General features: G+C 50.1%; 1 protein-coding gene across 27 annotated transcripts in view; it reads right to left on the reverse strand.

Annotated features, from left to right (window-relative positions):
* The window catches only part of PCBP3 (poly(rC) binding protein 3), a 54,237-nt gene that overhangs the window by 9,703 nt on the left and 21,862 nt on the right, over nt 1-22,672 (reverse strand). For 6 of the 27 annotated variants that reach the window (XM_064433374.1, XM_064433363.1, XM_064433375.1 and 3 more), the window contains exons 3-13: nt 17,635-17,776; nt 17,347-17,370; nt 16,559-16,591; nt 15,906-16,022; nt 15,278-15,409; nt 14,888-15,016; nt 12,475-12,618; nt 10,073-10,114; nt 5,933-6,011; nt 5,216-5,275; nt 1,956-2,008 (exon numbers count right to left, since the gene is read on the reverse strand). In XM_064433374.1, the coding sequence (XP_064289444.1) occupies nt 1,956-2,008; nt 5,216-5,275; nt 5,933-6,011; nt 10,073-10,114; nt 12,475-12,618; nt 14,888-15,016; nt 15,278-15,409; nt 15,906-16,022; nt 16,559-16,591; nt 17,347-17,370; nt 17,635-17,703 (882 nt within the window). In that variant the 5' untranslated portion in view covers nt 17,704-17,776. The remainder of the gene's footprint in view (nt 1-1,955; nt 2,009-5,215; nt 5,276-5,932; nt 6,012-10,072; nt 10,115-12,474; nt 12,619-14,887; nt 15,017-15,277; nt 15,410-15,905; nt 16,023-16,558; nt 16,592-17,346; nt 17,371-17,634; nt 17,777-22,672) is intronic. The other 21 variants (XM_064433377.1, XM_064433378.1, XM_064433380.1 and 18 more) reach the window with 13 other exon arrangements.

Here is a 22,672-nt window from a genome sequence, read left to right on the forward strand (position 1 = left end):
ATCCCTTGAATTTCCTCAATGATCCTCAGTGGCATTGAATTTCTTCAATGGTCTTTGCTCATTTGTCTATCTCCCTCAAATCATCACCAAAGCTTGGTAACACATACGGGGATATCCAGCTTGACCAACACGGGCATGAAGTGCTCTGCACGCCCTTCTTGGCCATTTAAGCTCTTTTCCAAGGGCATTTTATACATGGGATCTTCATCTTGGCAGCTGCTGGATTTCTGCACAGTATAAGTAAAGACGATTACTTCTCCAAATACTCCCTGATCCTTTGATCAGACCATGGGGCTGCAATGGTGGTTTATCCCATATGGACTTGAATATACACCAGAAGGGTATCCACTGTCCCAGGGTCTGTGGGGGAATGTTCAGCCCATTCTGGTCTTCACAGCACAGAAATAACTCTGAAATGCTTCAGCAAATGAAAATCTGCTGGAGAGACCTGAGGAGCCAAACTATTTAGTCAGATGCTCAGTTACGCCCAAGTTGGGTATCATCCGATTTTGTTCCACTGTAGCACAACTCCAAGCTACACCACTAAAACACACCTGGTGACTCTTAAAGGAACCCAAACATGTTCTCTGCTTCCTGAGAGGGTGGCAGTGGGTGTTTAAAAGGTTTTGAAACAACAATGGGGGGAGCTAAGGAGGAGTTTTTCAAGATGCAGGTGATAACATCTAGTATTTCCCAGGTCTGGTGAGAGCTGGGTCTCTGGTGAGTGAATGCTCTGAATGCTCCTGAACTTCCAAACGTCTCCTGGCATCCTTTCCTCCCATGTGAGTTCTTTTGCAAGGGGGCTCTTTGTTTCTGAAGATGTCTTCATTGCTCAGCAGACGTGGCTGCTGGAGACTCAGGAGCGCTTGCAGAGCTCCCTCCAGCCTCCTGGAGAGGGGTCCTTGCTGGGTGGAGCAGATCTGGGATCAGGCTCCCACTGTCTCCTCTGCAGATCCCTTCCGTGGTGATTTGGCCTAGGGCAAAGCACCTCCAAGGGTTTCAGTCAGCAGGTGCTCACAGGCTCTTGCACTGCCATGTCTCTTGGGTGGACACAAGTCTTGGCAGAGGTGCCCGTCAGCTGCAGCCGGGATTGTTGCCCTGCCAGGGCACTGCCGGCTGGTGATGAACAGCAGGAAGAAGGAGCAGCAGCTGCCAGGCCCCATCCAGAGACTCCTGATGAGGGATGGGCTGAAGGTGCTTGTTAGTGATGGAGGTGGGAGCAGAGATTGGATGTCATCCCTCCAGTTGCCCTCATCCTGATTTGAGCACAGACTGGATCTTAATCCATGGAAACCAGTCCAGAAGCAAGTGAGGCTCATGGATCCAGGTGCTGGCTGTGTCGTGCTCTCCATCCCACCTCCTCCCTGCCCAGCATGGCTCCAGCCTCCTCCCAGCAAATATCCCAGTCCAGCACCCAGGTTACCACAAAGCTTCCACCTATCAGACCCCACATCTGCCTGCCAGCAGTACTAAGATGAGACGCACTGTCCTTCAGACACTTGTGTGGCACTTTGTGGCATCAGAAACGTCACTTACCTCCTCTTCCCCACCATCCCACCCCATCACCACCCTTGAGCTGGAACATCATCTCAGACCTGCCATGGCCTGATTAAGCAATTAATCAGGGCTGGCATGGGAGCTCTCCCTTTCCCAGTGCTGTTAACTGGGCATGTTTCATGAGCACTGAGTTCACTTAGAAAGGAAAATGGAGCACTAAGGATTGTACCTAGGCAAGCTACAGACGGAGTAAAGTCCAATGGGTGCTTTGTGCTGCAGGTTGATCCCCAACGGATTGCACATGGATGAAGGAACATGGGGAAGGGGCATCTCTAAATATATTTAACAAAGCCAAATGGCTGCACACTATACGTAGATATATGTATATATATGTAAACATGTATGTGTATATACACACGCGCGCACGGACATGCCAAGAAGCACTTGGATTTACTTACATCATTGGGAATGGTGAGTTCATGAGTACTGGCCGGGGGACTGGCATCCAAACCTGGGCAGATGCAAAGGAACATGGTTAGAGCCGGCAGAGGCAGTGCGACAGAGCTCCGCTGCTTTCCCGCAACACTGCCAAGGCTGCGTCCTGCTCCGGGCTGGGAGGGGAAGGGGATCACACACTCCGGGACAAGGAGGAGGAAGACAGTTGCTACCTGACTCTGGTGGAGCTGGGTGTCACCTTCCCTGCATCCCATGAGTGCTTCACTTCCCACCCTTCATCCTTTCCACTGGGAATGGCTTCAGAGGAGAGTGCAAGGTTCCAGCAGCAGCAAAGAGAGGTGGGTGAAACAACTTCCCACACAGCAACAAAGAGCATGCCGCCTGGGACACCCACCAGCCCCACAGGAATGCTGTCCATGCACCCTCCAGCCCTCTCTGGATGCAGCAGCATTGAGCTGCTGGCATGTGACAGAAGCTCAGTGCCCCAAAACCAGTATCCCCGTGGGATCCGCTGGCACAAGTCCTCTGCAAGTTAAGCCTCACAGACTCTCATGCTGAATTTGAGGCAGATTGCTAAGACATGCGACCTAGCTGGACCCAGGACCAGCTGTCCCTCTTATTCCCAAGGGAAAGCAAGATGAACAGTATGGAGATCTAGATCCTGCCTCCCTCCAAAATCACACAGTGAGGAGCGAAGGCAGTGGTGTGTTTCCTCCCACCCTCCCCTGGGTCAGGGAGAGCTCTCTCCTCCATGGTGGAAATGGCTGGAGCCAGCAGGATATCCTGTGAGTGCAGCTCCAGAAGTAAGAGGACACCATGCCATAGTGCTCCTAGGTCAAAGCCTGCCTCTCCTCTCCTGCCTCTCCCATGGCTTCCCATATTAAATCACCTCAGTGCCAAAGCAGGGATCATACTATGTGAAATCTGCAAGAAAGAAGCTGTCTGGTGCCTGTCAGGAATTTGCAGTAACTGGAAAAAAAAAACCCTTATCCTTATGATACAAAACACTTATGAAAGCTTGTAAGAACAGAAGAGACTGCCAGATCTGTATCCATGGAAAGAGGGTGGTTAAGGAGGTGCAGAATGAAGAGACAAAGAGACTGCAGGGCTCCTGCAAAACAAGAGAGCAGCAGCATCCAATTCCTGACATATTTCCATGGAGGGCCTCAGCACAGAGGAAGAGGAGCTCTGGTTATCTCTGATGTGCTCATGCATGATCTTAGGATGTTAGGAAGTGAGGGTGAGGAGGCCCTGCCACCAGTTGTCCAGAGAAGCTGTGGCTGTCCCATCCCTGGAAGTGTTCACAGCCAGGGTAGATGGGATTTAGAACAACCTGGTTTAGTGGAAGGTGTCCCTGCCCATGGCAGGGGGGTAGAACAAGATGGGCTGTAAGGGCCCTTCCAACCCAAACCATTCCATGATTATGGGGCAATGTACTTCCTGTGCTTCCCTGAATGCATCTTCCCAGACACACATCACTGACATTTTCCTGCAGGAGGCTTCTTCACCAGATTTTTCACTTGGGAGCACAGAGAGAAGATGAATTGCAGGGAGTGAGGATACAGATTCTCCAGCTGGCAGCCCTCTGCTGTCATTCACCCCTGCCAGGGGTACTAATGCCAAAACCTGCACAAAACATCTCCTGCCCAGGTATTACACCACAGTCAATGCTCCATGCTCCATGCTGGCTTTACAGCACACACTTCACCTGGACTGGCCAGTACACTGAGCCTCCTCACAGTTTGGGGCAAGGTGAACTGCACCTATCACAGACATATCCCTCTGGTGAGGGTGTCTTTCCCTCGGCCATGTGTTACAAGGTTCAGATCAGCAACAGCCTGGGTGTGGCAGAAAATGTCTTCTGAAGGGAGCAGAGTGCCAGTGAGGGCTCTGAGCAGCACTGAGGCATCCAGGGATCTTAGGGAATAGAAACTAAGCTCCTCTGACTCCTAGGCAGCATCCTCCATCCCACACTCAGATGACAGGGATGATGCTGAAAGCCCTTGCAACATCTGGTGCCATGGTACTGCACCACCCCTGCATCACACAGCCTTTGAGGAATGGCCACATTCTTCTCCATGACATGGAAACTATTTATTTCCTTACTCCAGATTCTGCTTCTCTGATATGTACAAGCTGTTCTTGAGCCTGTAACAGGTGTCAGGGCAGGATTAATGCCTTGGTTGACTGCAAAGGGCAAAGGGGGCATGGAGAAAACATGGCTGCATAGGTCAGTGTCATGAAATCTGTATTTCTGCAGTCTTGTGGGGTCTATTTGCACAGGCTATGCTTGCTTTCATAATTAGGTGCTGTCACCAAACCTTTGAGGCATGCAAAGGATGGCTGTGTGCTGCAGGTCTGGTTCATCCTGCCTGTGAGCCTCCAGGTCTCTGGATAGCTCCTCTATGCAATGGTAGGAAAAAAGGACAAATCTCTTCCTCACGGATGAATGTGGGACATCTGACAGCAAAATTTCTCCAAGGCTGCAGCCACACATTGGCTCCTCAGGGTCCTGTCCCACTAAAATTGCAACTCATCCTGAATGGCTCGGAGCTGCATGTCATGGCTGTTCCCATCAGCACTGTTCTGTTGTTTCTGAGCAAAGTTTATGCAAAATTAAAGGCAGGAATAAGGGTAGTGACTATGGTATCTTTCTGCTACACAGACAGAATTGAGGGAGACCTCACCACACCTGAGGGGCAGCACAGATCTCTGCTCTCTGTGGCTAGGGACAGAACTTAAGGGAACAGCATGAAGCTGTGTCAGGAGAGGGTCAGGCTGGAGATCAGGAAAAGGTTCTTCCCCCAGAGGGTGTCAGGCACTGCCCAGGCTCCCCAGGGCATGGGCACGGCACCAAGGCTGCCAGAGCCCAAGGAGCATTTGAACAATGCTCTCAGGGATGCACAGGGTGGGATTGTTGGGGTGTCTGTGCAAGGCCAGGGGCTGGACTGGATGATCCTTGTGCGTCCCTCCTCCCAACTCAAGATATTCTGTGGTTCTATGGCAGTTACGCACAAACATCACAGAGCCAGGTAATAAAGCCCAGGCACTTTTCCTTTGATCACAGAGCCAGGTAATAAAGCCCAGGCACTTTTCCTTTGACATGCTGCACCAAGAAGAGTGCTGCCCTGCTCACCAAGACAATCTGCTGTCTTCTCCATGAATACCATGATTCCTCTCAGAACACAACAATGGCACAGTCCTATTTACGGAACACATTTCAACCAAAGCCTGCTTACTTCCCTCTAGCTTTGTGTTTTACCTGATGACTGGCCCATCAGATTTTGAGCTTCTTCGGAGGAATGTAAGGGCAGCTTTTCTCCTGAAGAGCAAAGAAGAAACAGGTTTAATGCTTTTCCCTTCGAGGAGATAAGCAATGTCACTTCATCTAGGAAGCTCAAAATATGATGAACATACCATCAGAAAAGTAATTTCCAAGCAGTACTTTAAGTACCTCCATACCCTGTGCTCTATCTGCTTCCCAGGTCACCGGGAACATGCCAGCCTTGAGAACAAGGCTCGGGCCACGCCAGGCCTGGCTGTCCTCCCGTCAGCGCAGCCCCTCCGGCCATGACTCCTTGCCACTGCGGGAGTGCCGTCCTGCCTGGCTCAGCACTGCTCCCCGAGGCAGCACCCCCGGCCGGCCCCGAGCCGCTTCCGCCGGGAAGGCGCGGATGTCCCGCGGGGAGAGCGCGGATGTCCCGCCAGAATCTGGAGCGGCGCGGGGCAGAGGATGCTGCCTCCTCCGTGGAGGAAGGGACGGTGCTCACGGCTTCTGCCAGGAAAGCCCAGGCTGAGAGCTTGCCCTTGAGCACCATAACCCCCACAACATCCATTAAGCCTCTCCTTAACCTCTCCCCATGGATATTGCCACTTTTTACTCGCCCTGCTCATTTCCATTAAACAACAAGAGTTTAGAAAGAGAGAGAAACTCTACAGGTAAGAGAAGGATATCTTGAAAGGGCGTGTGGGTACGTACCAGGGAAAGCGGGGGTGGTCTGTCCAAGGGGAGTAAAGGGGGTTTGCTGCATAGCCAACTGGTGGAGCTTGGTCAACTGCTGAGGGGTAGGAGGGACATTAGAGCTAAGAAGGTTATTGTCATAGAGTACAACAAGTCACACCGAAAAGCAAGAACAAAATTATAATGGGGCGGGGGGGGAGGAGAAGGAAAACAAATCAAAAAATATAAGAAAAAAAACCTAAAAAAAAACCAAAAAAAAACCAGGAAGCCATGGTGAGACATGGCAAAAACATTAGCAGAAAGGACTTGGCCTGGGTATAGTGCAATAAAGCCCAAATCTTTGGCAGAAGTGCTTGGTCAGGGTCTGAAGTACGATACCAGCAGGAAGCCCATTCTTAGTGTCAGTTCAACTCCTCTGCCTCAGTGCAGAGCCAGCTGGTGGGCGTCACAGCCAGCACCCAGGAACCCTCTTTGTCCCCCCAGGGCCACATTGTCACCACTTGTCCCCACAGCACATGTTCTTGTGCTGTGCCTCCACTGGGAAGTGCCTCTGGGAGATGGATAAACAGCATTTCTATATGCCAGGTCATTAGAAATATGGGGAATTATGGGCTTCAGTCATGACCAGTAGGTATTTCAGATCCTTGTATCCCTTGTTGTACTGAAGAGGTTTTGCTGCCTGCTCAGGAAGTTTTATAGAGAGGTGCTTGTTTGGAATACATTTTGTGCTCAGTTTTACTGCTCCAAATTTAAAAAACAAAAACAAAAACATCAACAAAAACCAAACCAAACCAAACAAAAAAAACCAAAACAAACAAACAAACAAAAAAATTTAAAAAACCCCCAAACAAACAAAAAACCAAAAACAAACCAAAAAACCAAAAAGACAGGAAAAGGAAAGAAAACAAACCAAACTGGGCTGAAGACTGGCAGTGAGCAGGAGGGAGACTCTTTATCACCTCCCACTTTCACAGGTGCTCTGGGAGTTGTCAGCATAGCATCACCCCCCAAATTTAAACTGCTTCTTTTGCCCATCATCCCTGGCAATGGGGAGGCAGGAGTTATAGTTTCGATGTTTTGAGGGACAACAAGACTCAAACACCTCCTTGCTGCTGCAGCAGGGCTGGGGAGGGAGAGTGGGGAGGTCTGGCTGGCAGCAGAGAGGGGGAAATGCTGGGAAGAGCTGACCTGGGGGCCTGCGCACACTGGGGGAGGCTGGAGGGAAGCAGCAGGAAGGAGTGAAAGACCTGAAAATCCCTGGACAGCTTATCCATGGGATCCCTGTCCTGTCTGGAGAAGCATGAGGACACCCAGCCTCTGCTGCCTCAGGGGAGAGGTCTCACCACTCCACAAAAAGAGGTGTCTGCACATCTCTGTGCCTATTTTGGCTGTCATTGGCTTACTTTAGCCAAAGGTGTGATATGATGGGTTTCTGCCACAACACAGATAACAGTGGGCATGCCACTGCTCCTGTAGGGAGCAGGGACATCAGCATCTACTGCTTTTTAACTCCAGAACTATCCTGTTTTCTGGAGCTGCACCCAGTTTCTGGAATTCCATGTGACACCTGGTCCCACTGGCAGGACTCCAGATGAAATCTCTTTGCCCAGTGGGCTCCAGCTGTGCCCTGGGACACGGGTTCTGCTTTGCCAAGTGGGGGAGACCAAAATCTTTTCTAACACTGACCTAGTAGACTTTCCAGACGTAGTTTGGATAGTGGTATTTATGCAGCCCCTGCAATTAGAGCAATAAACAAGGCTAGGAGAGGAGAAGATGGCTGCATCCAGGTGTCATAGAAAAAGCTGCTACATCATCTCTTCCAGCTCATCTTCCCCGGTCAAGGGAGGGGATTGTCCCCCTCTGCTCTGGTGAGATGTACCTGAGGTACTGCATCCAGCTCTGGGGTCTCCAGCACAGGAAGGACATGGATCTCTTGGAGCAAGTCCAGAGGAGGTCACGGAGATGCTCCAGGGGACTAAAGGGGGTCCAAGAGAGCTGGAGAGGGACTTTGGACAAGGGCCTGGAGTTACAGGACAGGGGGGAATGGCTTCATATTGACAGAGGGCAGGATTAGATGGTATATTGGGGAGGAATTGTTCCCTATGAGGGTGCTGAGGCCCCTGGCACAGGGTGCCCAGAGAAGCTGTGGCTGCTCTTGGATCCCTGCAAGTGTCCAAGGCCAGGTTGGACATTGGGGCTTGGAACAGCCTGGGATAGTGGAAGGTGTCCCTGCCCATGGCAGGGGTTTGGAATGAGATGAGTTTTAAGGGTCCTTCCAACCCAACCCAGTCTCTGACTCTATGATCCCACAGCTTTGATGGCAGGCAGCTACCCATCACATCCCAAACAGCCAAAAACACCCAGGCATTGCTGAAGCCCCCACTGAACCAAAGCTTCCCCTGCCCCAGAGTGTTTGTCCAGGGACAAAATCACTGCAGGAGAACATGCTGGGCATTCAAAATTCTGCCTGCTTTGCAAAAGACAGGCACTAAACTCAGACACCTAAAACATGTTTAAAATGCCCTAAAAGCACATTCTAGACTGGATTCTGCACTGAACATTGTTTAAAATGACCAGTCATTGAAAGAACACCCTGAGAGTAAGGATGGAGTGAGTAGACCTGTACCAACAGCTTAATTCAGGAAATTTGCTGGGAGTGAGGCAGAGTGCAGTCAGAAAATGTGTTTTAATCCTGACAATCAGAGGAATACAGGAACAAGGAAAACACTAAGGTGTTGACATCACTTGCAAAGAAAAACTGGGATAAAGACTGCATTGATCTCTCCTAACTATACAAGTTATTTAGTTGTATTCTGCTTATGGAGCAAAAGCAAAGAGTAAATAATTAGGAATATTTCTTATCAACCATCACCACAGGCTGTTCAGAGTACACACATACTGGTGTGACATGGAAAGCCAAAGCCTGGATTCCTCTAATTCCAGTGAAACCATTTCTCCTAGGATGAAAATCCAGCCTACAGCTCCCAAATGTTCCCATATGGGGCAGGCATTCATGGAATCAAACAGCCTTGCCACCTTCTTAACCATGGAAAATGTAATTCCATGATTTAGTACCCAATGCACTTACTGGAAAAGGGAACACTGAGCTGCATCAACCCCTTCCCATGGGTGGGATGACTGGAGAAGGCTTTCCACCCACTGTCACATCCTCAGTCCCACTGCAGACCCCTGCCTCACAGCAGGAGGGACCCTCTGCAATGGGACCCAATGGGTATTTTATCCCCTTGGAAACACATCTAGAAAGTGCCTGCCTTTTCTAAGAGCCATGACCATCTCAGAAGCTGATCTTCACTGCTTTCCTCAAGGAAATCCTTCAAACAGCCTGATTTTCTATTTCCCTTGGTAATTTCAGATGCACACATTCCAGCTGTTGATCCCTACATGTCCCCCCACAAAAGTGCTTCCTGACCCTCCACAGGCGTGGGAGCCCAGGGGATGCCAGCATCAGCAAGCCTCAGTGAGAGCAGCTCAGAGCAGCTCCTGTCTCTGCACCAAGGAGCCCCAGGTGAATGGGGGGTGTCCCCATGCTGCCCTGCCACCCACAGCAGTGAGACAGCCACCAAACCCAGGGTGACCACCTTGGTCTGGGGGCCCTCAGCAAGGTGAGATTCAGCATGAACACCTTCCCCATCCCTCTGGGAGACACAGTGGGGGATTTGTCCAGTTTCCATGTCACCCAAAGGAGCACCCCTTCAGAAAGGCACATCCCTGCCCAGGCTTCAAGCACAAAACCTCCAGAGCTCTGGTTTCTTCCCACCCCACCAAGACACTCAGCAGCTAAATATGCCTTTGGCTTACCAACATTTTAAAGACAAGGGGGAAATAGAAGGGAAAGTTGTGGTGTTTTTTTTTTTTCTGTTTTGATCATTTTGAGGCACAAAATGCACAGGTTTCTCTCAGAATAAAGGGATAGCACTGAATAATGCAAACAATTTAGCATCAGGCCAAGTCCTCAGAAGTAATAAAAGTTTAGTGCTAACAGGTTAAAAGGCTATTCGAGGTATTACAGATACTACACACGGCCAGTTACTTTGAAAATATGCTATTAATATTACTGGCTAATATTAATATTATGTGAATTGACAGTAGCATGCAGGTGACAGAAAAGGGTATAAGAAAAATTAGTGTAAAACTCACATCTGGGTGTGGAATAGCGTATTGTCCCTGAATTGTATAGGCCTGTAAAGGAAAAACAAAGATGTTACCAGGGCTGGCAGGACCTGAGAAGAGAACTCCACCCCTCTGTTGGGACCCTCTGTACCACATTAAATTCCCTGGGGCACCAAATCCTTGGGCAGGAGGGAGATGTTCCACCTCCCATTCAACCTAGAGCATGCTGAGCTACCTGACTTCAAGGGCTCAGGCTCAGTTTGGCTTTTTCAGAAGGAAAGAAACACCTCTTTACAGGTGACAGCATCACATGGAGCAGAACTATCAGGCTGTGGCTGGTCTTTGCTGTAGAGAAAATAAGGATCAGTTGCATGGAGGTTGAAAGTGGATGATCTTTAGTGCTCCTCTGATAACCAGAACCTGTGTAGCAGGTGCACACTGACATCACAGACCAAGCGTGATCCCAAAGAGCAAACCAGCTCTGTGAGCCTCTCCCTGTTCCAGGTGCACAAGTCCCAGTGGATGCTTTACATTCACCCAGTATATTCCAGTGCTCTGCTGGGGCATTAGAAAGGCATGGAGGCGAGGGCTGCCTGCACTGTGATGCCTTTCACCAGCTGTAATTGATAAATCCATGCAAGTATCTGCCAGGCAAATGGATTTGTGTGTTTTTCCCATCCTTTGTAGCAATCCTTTCTCTTTTTGTTTGTAAATAACCCCAAAATAAGCACCAATGTGATGCTAAAGAGCCTTAACCAGCTAGCAAAATATATCTCCCTTGTTGACACATTATTCAGATGATTCTGAAAGAAATGGCAAAAGAGATGGAGAACACTTTGAAAAGGGAGAGTAAAGATTGCCAAGAAAAATGAAAGGAAAAAGCCTTGGAACCACCTGCAAATTTGCTGCATTGTTTGCAAAGAGCAAAATGCTTTGTGTGAAGGAAACCCCCAAAATCATGCAGGAGGAAAAGGGAAAATGGCTGTCCCAGTGCCCACCAGCATCCCAGCAAAACGGGGACACAACAGAGGCTGAAAAGTTGCCTATCCTGGTGGTTTAATTTGGCCATTGGTTTTTGATCAGAAAAACTGAGTCAAAAAAGGTAATCAAAGGCAGGAAGGTGTCTTGGACAGAAGCAACTCAACTCTGACCTTTGAGGGCTGGTCCCTTTGGCAGCTGCTGTTGGCTGCTACATCACTCAGCCTGCTGAGCTCCTGGAGGCTCATCCCACCCCAAACACCTGTCACCACTGTCACCAGCTGTCCTCGGCCCTGTGCCAGCCCTCAGGCAGAGCCAAAGGGCTCCCAACATTGGGAATAGCTCTCACTTCAGAGACAGTTGCTTCTTCCCATGATGTTACTTCTGTCCAAGAAACCAGCCATTCACAGCAGAAGAATTGCTGCCTCCATCTCACTCTCCCTTTTGAACAGACCAGGCAGCTGGACTTGAAGTTCTTTTCCAGAAAGGCTGCTCAGATGAAGTGACACACTCCTGATCCCAATGATTGACTAATTCAGCCTGAAATAGCCTGTGCTCTGGGCTTTGCTCCTGTTCTTAGTTTGTCCTTCTATTTATTAGGGTTGGAGAGAAATTAAATAACTTGTGTGGAGCTGCTCTGGGTGGCATAAGCTATGGTTTTGTGGTGCTGGCCCTACCTGGATGCTGGAGCTCTTGAGAAGGTACATCCCCTACTGGATGTCATGCACCTCAGCAGGGTGGCATCTAAAGGCAGACCCTCAGTCACCAGGTGAGGTGAGGAGATGAGGTGGAGAAAGCAACAGTGCAAGTTCCCTCTTTAGAAACAGCCATGTGCTCAGTTGCTCTTGCTTCTGCAGATTTTTGTTTTCAGAATAACCTCCAGCTCATCCATGTCATGTTTATTCCACAAAGGAAAAACCACCCCAAAGCTCACTGCTGGAAATAGCACATGATATCTGCAAAGCTGCAGTTGCACTGGGGGTGACACAGTGCAGGCTCTGCCACAGGGGGAAGCAGTACCCCAAACCAGCTGAGCTCCAGGGAGCGGGACACAGCTCTTCTATGGTGGCTGCCCCGAGCAGAGGAGTAGCTGCAACAAACCCTTCCTATCTTGGATCAATTACAGCTACACAAAGGTATTTTTAATTGAGCTGGAGGTGCCAGAGAGCAGTGACAGCCTCTTGTTCAACAATGCTTTTCTAATCCTCTCCTTCTCAACCACTGACAAATACTGAACTTGGGTCTAGTGAAGTAAATTCCAGCCTTTCCTTTGTGTGACACCCTGACATGGAGATGACACCCTGTCTCCCCAGCCTGGCTCTTCCCTTCTGTTCATTGTCCAGCACCCATCACAGGAGCTAAGCCGAGAGCTTTCAGTCCAGCTGCCATGGCACACAACGGATGGGATGACACCATGCAAGTCAGAAGGCAAGAAACCTGAGTGCACTAACGGGCAGCGGCTGGTGCTGCAGTAAAAGGCTGAGGTTGGCAGTGGAGGCTGCAAGCGGGTCGGCTCTTACCTGACCACCTGCAAAAATGACAGGGGTGGAGGCGGGCTTTGGGCGGTAGGGAATGGTGGCACCTTTCGGTGGGGACTAGGAAAAGGGATAAGGAGAGGGAGAGAGAACATTAGAACAGCTTTCCTGAAACGGCGGCAAAAAGAGTGTTAGAAAGCACCTAATGGAGCACGGCCCCCGGGGCCGCCACAGCAACACCCGCACCAGGCAACACCGCGTTTCTGGACAGGAGCACATGGGGGAAAGAGGGGTTTCATGGGCAACAAGGACAACCTGGGGCACGGGAGATCCCCTGCCAAGGCACGGGCCCCTAAATGGCCTCCTGGACCTCCGCTGCCTCCCTCAGCTTTGCTCTGCTCTGCGCAAGCCACATCGCCTGCTCTAGGCACTGGGAACCCTCCTCAGAACGCCCTGAGGAGAGCCTCAAGCAGCAAGATGGGGAGGTACAGCCCATCTGAGCAACCAGGCACCGTGCTCAAGCTCTTTGGCTGCCCTCATCTTCCACACTGCTGGAACAGGGTCCCCTTCAGGCCTTGGTGCAGTCCATCGCTGTCAGAGCTGTGATGTGGGTGCTGCAAGGCACCTGTGGTCAGCTGAGAGGTGTCCCTGCACATGGCAGGGGGCTGGAATTAGATGGCCTTTAAAGTCCTTCCAACCCACACATTCTGTGATTCCATGATTCTGTGGTCTTGCTGCTCTCTGTCAGGTCCCTGGGTAGGTCTCAGCAAAGCTGCAGTGAATCAGCTGCTGGTGTGATGTGTAGGCGCTGCTCACCCAGGTTCTCCAGGTTCTCCCTCCTGGTTTTCTCCTGAACAACTTACAGGCTATACGAGATTTCTAGGGATCAGGAGGGATTTCAGCTCTCTTCCTGCTTTCTACCCAAAATTAAACAACTCAGTGACTACTATATAAGGACAGGCAATAGAAATTACACTATCTCATGGAAAATTCTTTTTTTTCCTGTACATTCTTTGGATATCTACTTGTAGGCAAGCAGCATTATCTAAATCCTGCTGCTAAGCACCTGTCTGTGGGAAAGCTGATCAAAGTACATCTCCAGCATCACAAACCCACTTGTTCTTTTATTACATTACAATCTTGAAGGGGACGAGCTGGGATTATCTGTTTAAGACTGAAAGGTGATAAGGAACATCTCTGTGAGCCATTAAAGCCGGGGCACTTTCCAGATTTCAGACTGCAAGAAGACTTGTGGATTTTTCTCTTTCCCATGGCTGAGCTGTACAGAGGAGCAGCACATCTTGCTTTGTGAGAAAAACTTTTTAATACACCTGGCAAGCATCACCTCAGGCTCATCTCTGCTGCAGTCTATGACCTGGAGTCATTGGGTGTTACAGTCCGTGACCTGCCATCCAAACTTCCTCTGGCAGCAGTGCAGCTGTCTGAACATCCCAGCCAGCAGGGATGGGTAATGTGGCTCCTGGCTATCCCTCCTGAGATGTGCTGCTGCCAAGCTAAAGATGCTTCCACCTAGCTTTCCATCACCTTCACCAAGCCTTGTTATCTGAAGCTTTTCCAGTGGGAAACATGCTTCTTCCTGCTGTGAAAGGGCTGTGCAGATAGGCAGAGGGCCTTACATTGGTCCCTGCTTTGTCTTTCTCTGGTATGCACCAGGAGTGGAATGTGTCACCATCCTGTGTCCCAGGCGCTTTTCTCCTGGAGCTTCTCCCATCTGAGGTGGCAGGTGTGGACACAAGGCATGTGGCTGAGGTCATCTCCAGCAATTGGTACAGCAGCATTTCTCCATGGCAGAGATCTTCCAGCTCTGCTTGTCAGTATTTATCCCAGGAAAGGGCACCTTGGACATATATCCATGTGCCCAACAGTCCCTGCTCTCCACCAGCCTTCCTCACTACCATTCCCACTGTGCCTCACTGGAACACAGCCTTGTGCTCCCAGTTCCAGCCCCACCAGTGCAGGGGATGCTGTGGCCTCCTCCTCCTCTTGGTTGTGGTCCTTGTGAGGCAGAGATCAGGCTCCTGGAGCAGTGGCTGTAGCTCCCATGTCCTTCTCATAGCACCCTGGGTGCTGCTGGGATGCCAGACCAGGCTGTCCCAGCTTGCTGGCACCCCTCTGCCCTGAAGCCACCCTCTGCTCTGACACAAACCACCTCCTTTGGGGCACCCAAACAGACAGGCTTCCAGTGTGGGACTCTAGAAACTACAGACAATGGTGGGGAAAAGACACAGGGTGTATTTCCAGCGGAGGTACCAGGAAATGAGAGTGGTGAAACAGCGCATGGTGAAGGGGACGAGAGAGACACGCTCTACAGCTCCCAGCTGGGATTTTTTTTCCATGTGTACTTTACCCCCTTTGTTACAGACTGTACCTCCAGCATCACCACACAGATCTGTTTGACACACTGGATAATTGCGTCGGGTGTGCCCGAGATTGTCACTGCCCGCTCCGTGGAATTGGGCAGCATGTCCCCCGCCACTTGGACCTGAGCACCTGTGGACTGGAGACAGAAAGAGAGAGGAAGGAGAAATCCCACACCTTACTCAGAGCCAGCTCCAGCCCCGACACCGTGCACCTCCCGGGGGCCCGGCACATGGCATCCCGTGGGATGCTGCTCCTACATCAGCCACACCATCCCGGGAAGCAACGTGATGCATGATGCAGCACAGAGATCCCCTTTTCCAAGGCAGCTCCCCCTTGGCTGCAGATCAGCTCCGAGAAGCTGCACTGAAGTGCAATAATGAAATGGAATCTGCCTTACCTCTCGGATTTCCTTGATCTTGGAGCCCCCCTTGCCAATGAGGGAGCCGCACTGACTCGCTGGCACCACCAGCCGCAGTGTCACCGGAGGTTTGCTGGTAGCGGTGCTGTTGCTCATGGAGTTGGTTATGTCCTTGGGAAGGAAAAGTGCAGCACATCAGCCCTTGGTACCTGACCAGAGCCACCTCCAGTGCCCAGCCACACACACTGTGGTCAGATGACTAAAGTGTTCCCTCTTGAACAATTCCAGGGATGGTGACCACTACTGCCCTGGGCAGCCTGTTCCTAGGCCTGACCGACCTTCCAGTGAAGAAATCTTCCATAATATCCAACCCAAACCTCAGGTCATTTCCTCTGGTCCTGTCACTTGTTACCTGGGAGAAAAGACCAACCCCTAAATGGCTACACTCTCCTTTCAAGCAGTTGTAGAGAGTGAGAAGGTCCCCCCTGAGCCTCCTTCTCTCCAGGCTGAGTCTCCCAGCTCCCTGAGCCGTTCCCCATCAGACTTGTGCTCCAGACCCATCCTACTTAGAGATGTGTGAAATGTTCTGTGCTAAGGCCATGTCCCAGTTAGGCAAATCCAACCAGGCACTGCTGTCCCCAGCCATGGGCTGGCTCACATTTCTCACCTCCTCAAATTTGTAGGCGATCATGGCAAAAGCCTTGAAGATGGCATCGGTGGGGCCAGTGATGGTCACAATCCGCTCAGGACAGTTCCCCTCCGAGATGTTGATCCTTGCCCCGCTCTGGAAAGAGAAGAGGAGTCCTGGAATAGCCACAGCCAAGCAGTCAGGTTGGGTCCTCTCTCAGCCTGATACCTGTGCCAGCCTCACAGCATTCCAGCTAAGCTTCCAAACTCCCACTCCTCCTCTGCAGTGACTTCAGCCCTGCCTTATCCCAACCCTTAGAAAGGGTTTCCAATATTTTATTGCAAAGCAAACCCATAGAATCGGGGTAAGAGTAGCTCATGGGGTCATTGCCTGTGAAGAGTTTTACTCACTGTCCTGACAACTCCCCGGGAGCTGCAGGCACAAAGACCCTGGACAAACTCAAAGCATCTTACAAGTGACTTAATTTCAATGTTTCATTAAATACTTGACTCTGGAAAATGCGACAGGAGTTTAAGTGTGAAGGGAAAAACTGCTCCAAAGAGCTCTGGGGAGCTCAAGCTTGCTTATCCTGACCCTGAGAATTACTGCACATGTCACACAGGGCAATGTGCAGCTCTGGCCACTCTGCACTCCCTTCCTCCTACAAATCATCCACAGAGCAGGCTGCTCACCTCCTCACGCATCTTCTTCACAGTCTCTCCTTTCTGAAACAAGAGGGAAAACCAAGCCATTACTGATAATTCACAACTTCTACCTTTAAAACAATCCTACCGAAAATGCATCTCCCTAATACACGCCAATGTGTAGCCAAAAACGTGGGAGCTGTGAAGCCTAGCCCGGCATCCCCACATGATGGGCAGCTGAAGAGCTGAGCATTTAAATCATCAAATATATATACACAAATTCACAACTGTGAATCTTCCCGGAGTTGGACATACTTATGGAAAAATAAGGCACAAGCCTACAGGGAAAATGTGTTTATGCTGAAAATCTTTGCCACCACAAACCTTTATTTTAAAACCACCCAAAAAACCCCTAATCCAAAACACTGGAAACACCAGAGCAACTCAGGAAGCTTTTTTGGACAAGGTAAATGTTGTCCTTTGGCCTCAGAGACAGGGGCTATAGAATTACTTAAAATATAATTTAAATGTATCTGTGTGACATTTTTAGTATCTCTTAATGAAGTTATTTGATAAAAACACCAGAGCAACGTGACTCTAAACTCCCAGCCATCACCCAATGAAGCAGCTGGAAACAGTCTGGTGGTTGGTGAGGTTTTTAGGGGAGTGGTCTTTTGACCCCTTTGTGGGTCTCTCCTAATTTCTGGCTCACAAATGCAGCAACTAGCTCAGGCACCCAACACTTTTCAGGACATCACAGGGAAGAGGTAACTATGGCATATGCCACACCACAGGTACAGGAACAGCATCAAAGGGACATTAAAAGGCATCCTTACCTTCCCAATGATGCTTCCAACTTCCTACACAGAGAAAAAGCAAAAACCAGAGGAACAGACATTAGAAAATGTGACGAGAATCCAACCCACCCTCATACTGAAGTGAAGACCTGTTGGACATTGTCCCCAGCAGATGGACAGGGTTGAGGGGCAGGAATGAGAGGGAGCAGGAGCACCACGCCACCCTCCCCGCCAGCAGGACAGCTATTCCTGGGGCTGGGGCAGCTGGACAGAGCTGTGTGTGGGGTTGGGCAGGTGGAAGAGAGACCTGTGAGGACACCCCCTTACCTTGCCGTGCATCAGCAGCCGGATGGTGAGGGTGACGTTGAGGCCGCCTTCGGAGACCTTGGACTCCATTTCCTACCGGGACAGGAGACGTGCGCTAGCTGGGAGAGCAGCCCCGGCACAGGCAGCACGGTGGCAGGATCACCTGGGGACACAGCGGGGAAGGTTTGCTCTCAGAACAAGTTCCTCGGGGTGGGACAGACCCCACAGAGCAGCTAAAAACAGCTCTGGACCAGGGCATCAGAGGAGCAGCCTGGCCAAGGGCCGGTGCCTGCAGTGGGGCTTTCAAGCACCCACAGCACCTAACTAGCAAACCAAAGTTCACCATTTCCAGCATAAAGAAAACCACAAGCCACTTTTTCAGTGGTCAGGAATTGTCTATCTGACTCCAGGAGCACTGAATGGGAAGGACAGAACTGGCATCCTGGTTGTCACACATCCTGACCTGAGACCTCCCCACTTCCAGCCACTTAAGTCATAAATATCTAAGGAAAGCATGCTGTTTTCCTTTTCCATTCTCTCTCTTTCCTCCTCTGCTCTCTAGAGGGTCACTGATGTTTTGAAGTCAAGGGCGGGGAATAAATAAAAACCACAGAATGGCAACAAATCCTTAATTTTTCACTCCTGATGTCTCTTTAGGAGCATCTCTGCATGAGGACGTGGCATATGAAATGTCCCTGCAGCCCATTGCATGGGGAGAGCAGTCCCGTCCCAGAGGGAGGTGCCAGCATCCTTCTACGTGCAATGCTGAGGGATACAGAGCAATTCTCCCGCACGTTATTTAATCCCTCAGTCTGTATCAGATGGGAGATTTTTCATCCTGCTCACAAGCATCTGGCATTTCCCTTTGCTCAGACAGGGACTTATGTGAGCAAAAAAAGCAGGAGATAAACAAGTTCTCAAGTACTGCTTTAATGCAAGTCAGGATGAATAAACAGCAGCAATGCACAGACCATGGCTGGGATATGGGTTTGATGCAAAACCTCATCCCAGAGGTTATTATGAAACCCAAAATGGATAAACCCACGTGGTTTGCAGGGGGATAGAATTCCCTAAAGCTAAAGGACACTGGCTCACTGGGAATGAGACTGCTTATGACCTACATGCAAACATGGGGCTTGAGGCTGCTGCATGTTACAAATAAAAAAAAAAAAGGATGGAATCTTCCTCACAAGGATAAGAAATGAAATGTGCTGAATACCAAAACAGATTCACTGGCACAGGGTGCCCAGAGAGGTTGTGGGCTCCCCATCCATGAGAGTGTCCAAGGCCAGGCTGGATGGGGCTTGGAGCAACTGGAATAGTGGAAGGTGTCCCTGCCCATAGCAGGGGGTGAAATGAGATGAGCTTTAAGGTCCCTTCCAACCCAAACCATCTGGTTCTATGTCAAGCCAAAAGGTGCTTTTAAGGGTGGGGAGAAGGAGAATATTTCCAAGGAAAAAGGCGACAACATTGGAGACTAAAGTAACATGAATGGGCTGAGAGACTGTAACAAAACAGGCAAGATCAGGAATTTTCAAGACTGAGCCTACTGTAACGTGTACAATGAAGGAAAAGAGTAACTAGCTGTGTTGGCTAACCCCATGCTGACTCCTATGCATGGGAGGCAGTGTCAGAAAGGGTCAATAAGCAGATAGGTGAAGCTCAGCATTTCCAGTGCTCACAATGTGCCAGGAGACAAACTCCTGCACCAGAGACATCACAGAATCATCAAATGGTTTGAGTTGGAAGGGAACTTAAGATATCCCAGTCCATCCCCCTGCCATGGGCAGTGACATTTTCTACTACCCCAGGCTGCTCCAAGCCCTGGAGTTCAACCTGGCCTTGAACACTTCCAGGGATCCAGCTTCTCTGGGCACCCTGTGCCAGGGCCTCCCCACCCTCACAAGGAAAAATTTCTTCCTAAAATCTCATCTAATCCTCCCCTTTTTCAGTCTAAAGCCATTCCCGCAGTCCTGTGGCAGGGAGGGTGTTTGCCATCCCCAGCTCCACATGCCTTGCAGGAGGAACCCTGCATCAGGCCATTACGTAAATGCTTCCAATTGATTGAAAAAGTGGGTCATGTGTTAGCCAAATGCTCCTGGCTTTAAGATTTATCAGCATTATTAAATTAAACACGCTTCATGCTCCAGTGAGCGGGAAAGCTATATTGGCCTTTTCTTAATCATAATAGTGAAAGGTAAGTGTTTTATAGAGGGCTCATGAGCTGAATGGAAGGCATGGCAACAATAGATCCGAAGCATTTACTCTGGGCACAGGCCTCCTCCAACAGCCCTCATTCTCCACGGACAAAGGGCTGAGAAAAATTATCCCCCAGAATGCCATTTTGAGCATTTCAGAGCATTCCCTGCCTGGAGAGAGAACAATCTCAGCCCCTTCCTCTTCAGCATATTGTTCTGCCTTGTACACCACAGATTTGAAATGGCTCCTTTGTCCACCCCCTTGAAAGCCCTGAGGACAGCATTACATGCAGCCCAATGGACAGAGTAGATACAGAGCCCAGCTCCAGCCCAGTGTGAAGCAGGTGCAGCCCCACAGAGGTCAAAGACATGGAATTAGGAGACAAAAGTGTCAAGCTAGGCCCCAAAAGGGAAGTTGCACAGTGAGTCAAGCCAGGCTCTGCCAAGCATCACACCTGGGCAACCACAGGTGGAGGACCGCAGCATCCTGCTTCCATGCATTAGGAGCAGCCAAAAGCTTTTGCACCACAGCAAGGGGAGATCTGCCCCAAAGCTGGACAATGCCCTTCCAAAGGAAGATCCCATTCTACAATAAAGAGGCCTGTTAATTGCAGCTGCCTTTGCAAAAGTGCCTGGAGGAGACATCATCAGTTCTCGGAGCAATATGGTTCTTTCTTGGTTCAAATATATTAAATTCTGTGCAATTTTCTTAATCTATCAGGAATCCCCTATGTCTGAAAAAACAACTCAGAAATCAGCGATCAAGGAATAGGAAGGAAAATGAAAGCCCAGAACAGCAGGAAAACTCCTCTTACCCACATGCAAATGTATGCACTCCAATTTTTCTCTTTTCCCATTTTTTAGAGGTTGGAGCAATTGCCTCAGCTGGCGCTCTTGTATTTATGCTTGCTGATACCTCACAAATACCAACACATCCCTAAAATTTGAGCAATTCCATTCCAATTAGGGAAAATCTGAACACTGTGTATTGAATTAATTTAGTAACACAATCATCTCCCATACAGGAGGAGGCACACGAAGCAGAACAGGAGGGAAATGGAGCTCTGGGCTGGATGTTGCTCTTCAGTCTAGCTTCCATACAAGAGCTGGAAAAGCAGGTGTTGGGATCCAGGGAATCATGTCTCTGATATCCTATCAGGGGTGCTATCCCTGATGGCAGGAGGCTCAGCTGAGCTTGAGCAGAGCCCAAATCCCTGAAAGGGCTGGGGAACATTGCTGGCTCTGTGCTTGCAGAAGCCAGCCCTTGTCCTCCTCTTCCTCCTCCTCCTGACATGCATTCCTGGGGCTCACTGGGTGCACAAGCCACATGCAAGCAAGCTTTGCTTCCCAGAGTTCTTTCTGGGGGGTATAACAGTGTTTTGTTCAAGCTGTCCAAAAACAGAGAGGACAACTCTGTGCGACTCTGGTATAACTCACCCCCTTCCTGAAATGTTTGAGTAGGAAGTTCACAGGCACCACCAAGCCAGTGCAAAGGAGAAAGTCTCCATCACCCCCCACACCTATCACAGGGCCTCCAGAAAATCCCACTTTCTTGCAGGTGTATCACAGAATCACAAAATGGTTTGGGTTGGAAGGGACCTTAATGCTCATCTTGTTCCACCCCCCTGCCATGGGCAGGGACACCTTCCACTCTCCCACGTTGCTCCAAACCCCATCCAACCTGGCCTTGGACACTTCCAGGGATGGGGCAGCCACAGCTTCTCCTGGTCACTGCAGGCTGATAAAATCCAGCACCTCAGAGCCCTGCTGACCATGAGCCCTTGATGGCCTGTGCAGGAAAAGAGCAGGGTAGGCAGGGCCTTGGTCTGTGCAATCTCTGCTTTGCCACCTTCCTGAAGGACCACACCCAAAACCCCACCCTGGAGCATCTTGGTTGGTCAGTGGTAATGACATCCTGGAAAACATCCACCACACTTCCCAAACTCTCTGGTGTTCCAGGAACCCCACCAGCACAGATGTTAAAGACAGCCACAAACCCTTGGCATCCTCCAGCACACTGCAATGTCCCACAGCCAGGATTTCAAACAGGGGTAGCAGAATTTAGTATTGGGAATTAACATCTGGGACAGAACATCCAACACTCAAGACAGCATTTTCTTCTGTGAGGGTGTCTTCATAAAACTCAGACCACTGTTTTCTGACCCTTGGAAAACGATGGAAAGCAGAGAAAAGCCAGAGAGTCCAGGAAAGAGGATGTTTTTCTGACATTTTAGGCTTTCTAGACCATTTTCTCAAGGAAGAGAAAATGTCCATGCCTGTCCATCTGCATAAGCAGGAGCTTTCTCCCCACTCATCTCCCACTGACTTGATCTTGCCATTAAGACCTAATCCGGCGATTTCCAGCGTGGTGTTTTAGTGGCTGGGAAGCTCAGCAATGCAGCCAGCCCAGGATTATGACGATGGCACAGTCTGGCCAGGTCAAGACAGGGCTGGAAGGAGGAAAAACCTTAAACCACGTGGAAATGCATCAGCCACCAACGAGCTTCGGCTGTTGGGAGACGAAGCTGTGAGAGGGTAGTAGCACCATCTACACGAGTGACACCAAAAGCCATTCGGGAACAAAACTGCAATTCCAGCTGCCGCCATTTTCCATAGCTGTAGTTATTTTGGTTGACCTTTTCCCCTCTCCACTCCCCATCTTCAGTGGAAACATTTTACCAAAAAGATGCCCTGTGCCCTCCCAGCACGTCAGCCAGCAGGATATTCCTCCTTCTCCCCTGCCCATGATCATTGAAAGCAGCACAGGAGACGAACGTCCTGCTCTGGCCCTCACAGCAGGCACCTCTGGAGGCTTCTTTCTCAGTTGCCTGCTCCCATTTCCCTGCTCCCCTCCAGCTGAG

The sequence above is a fragment of the Passer domesticus genome, chromosome 10 (assembly GCF_036417665.1).
Source record: "Passer domesticus isolate bPasDom1 chromosome 10, bPasDom1.hap1, whole genome shotgun sequence".
NCBI lineage: Eukaryota > Metazoa > Chordata > Aves > Passeriformes > Passeridae > Passer > Passer domesticus.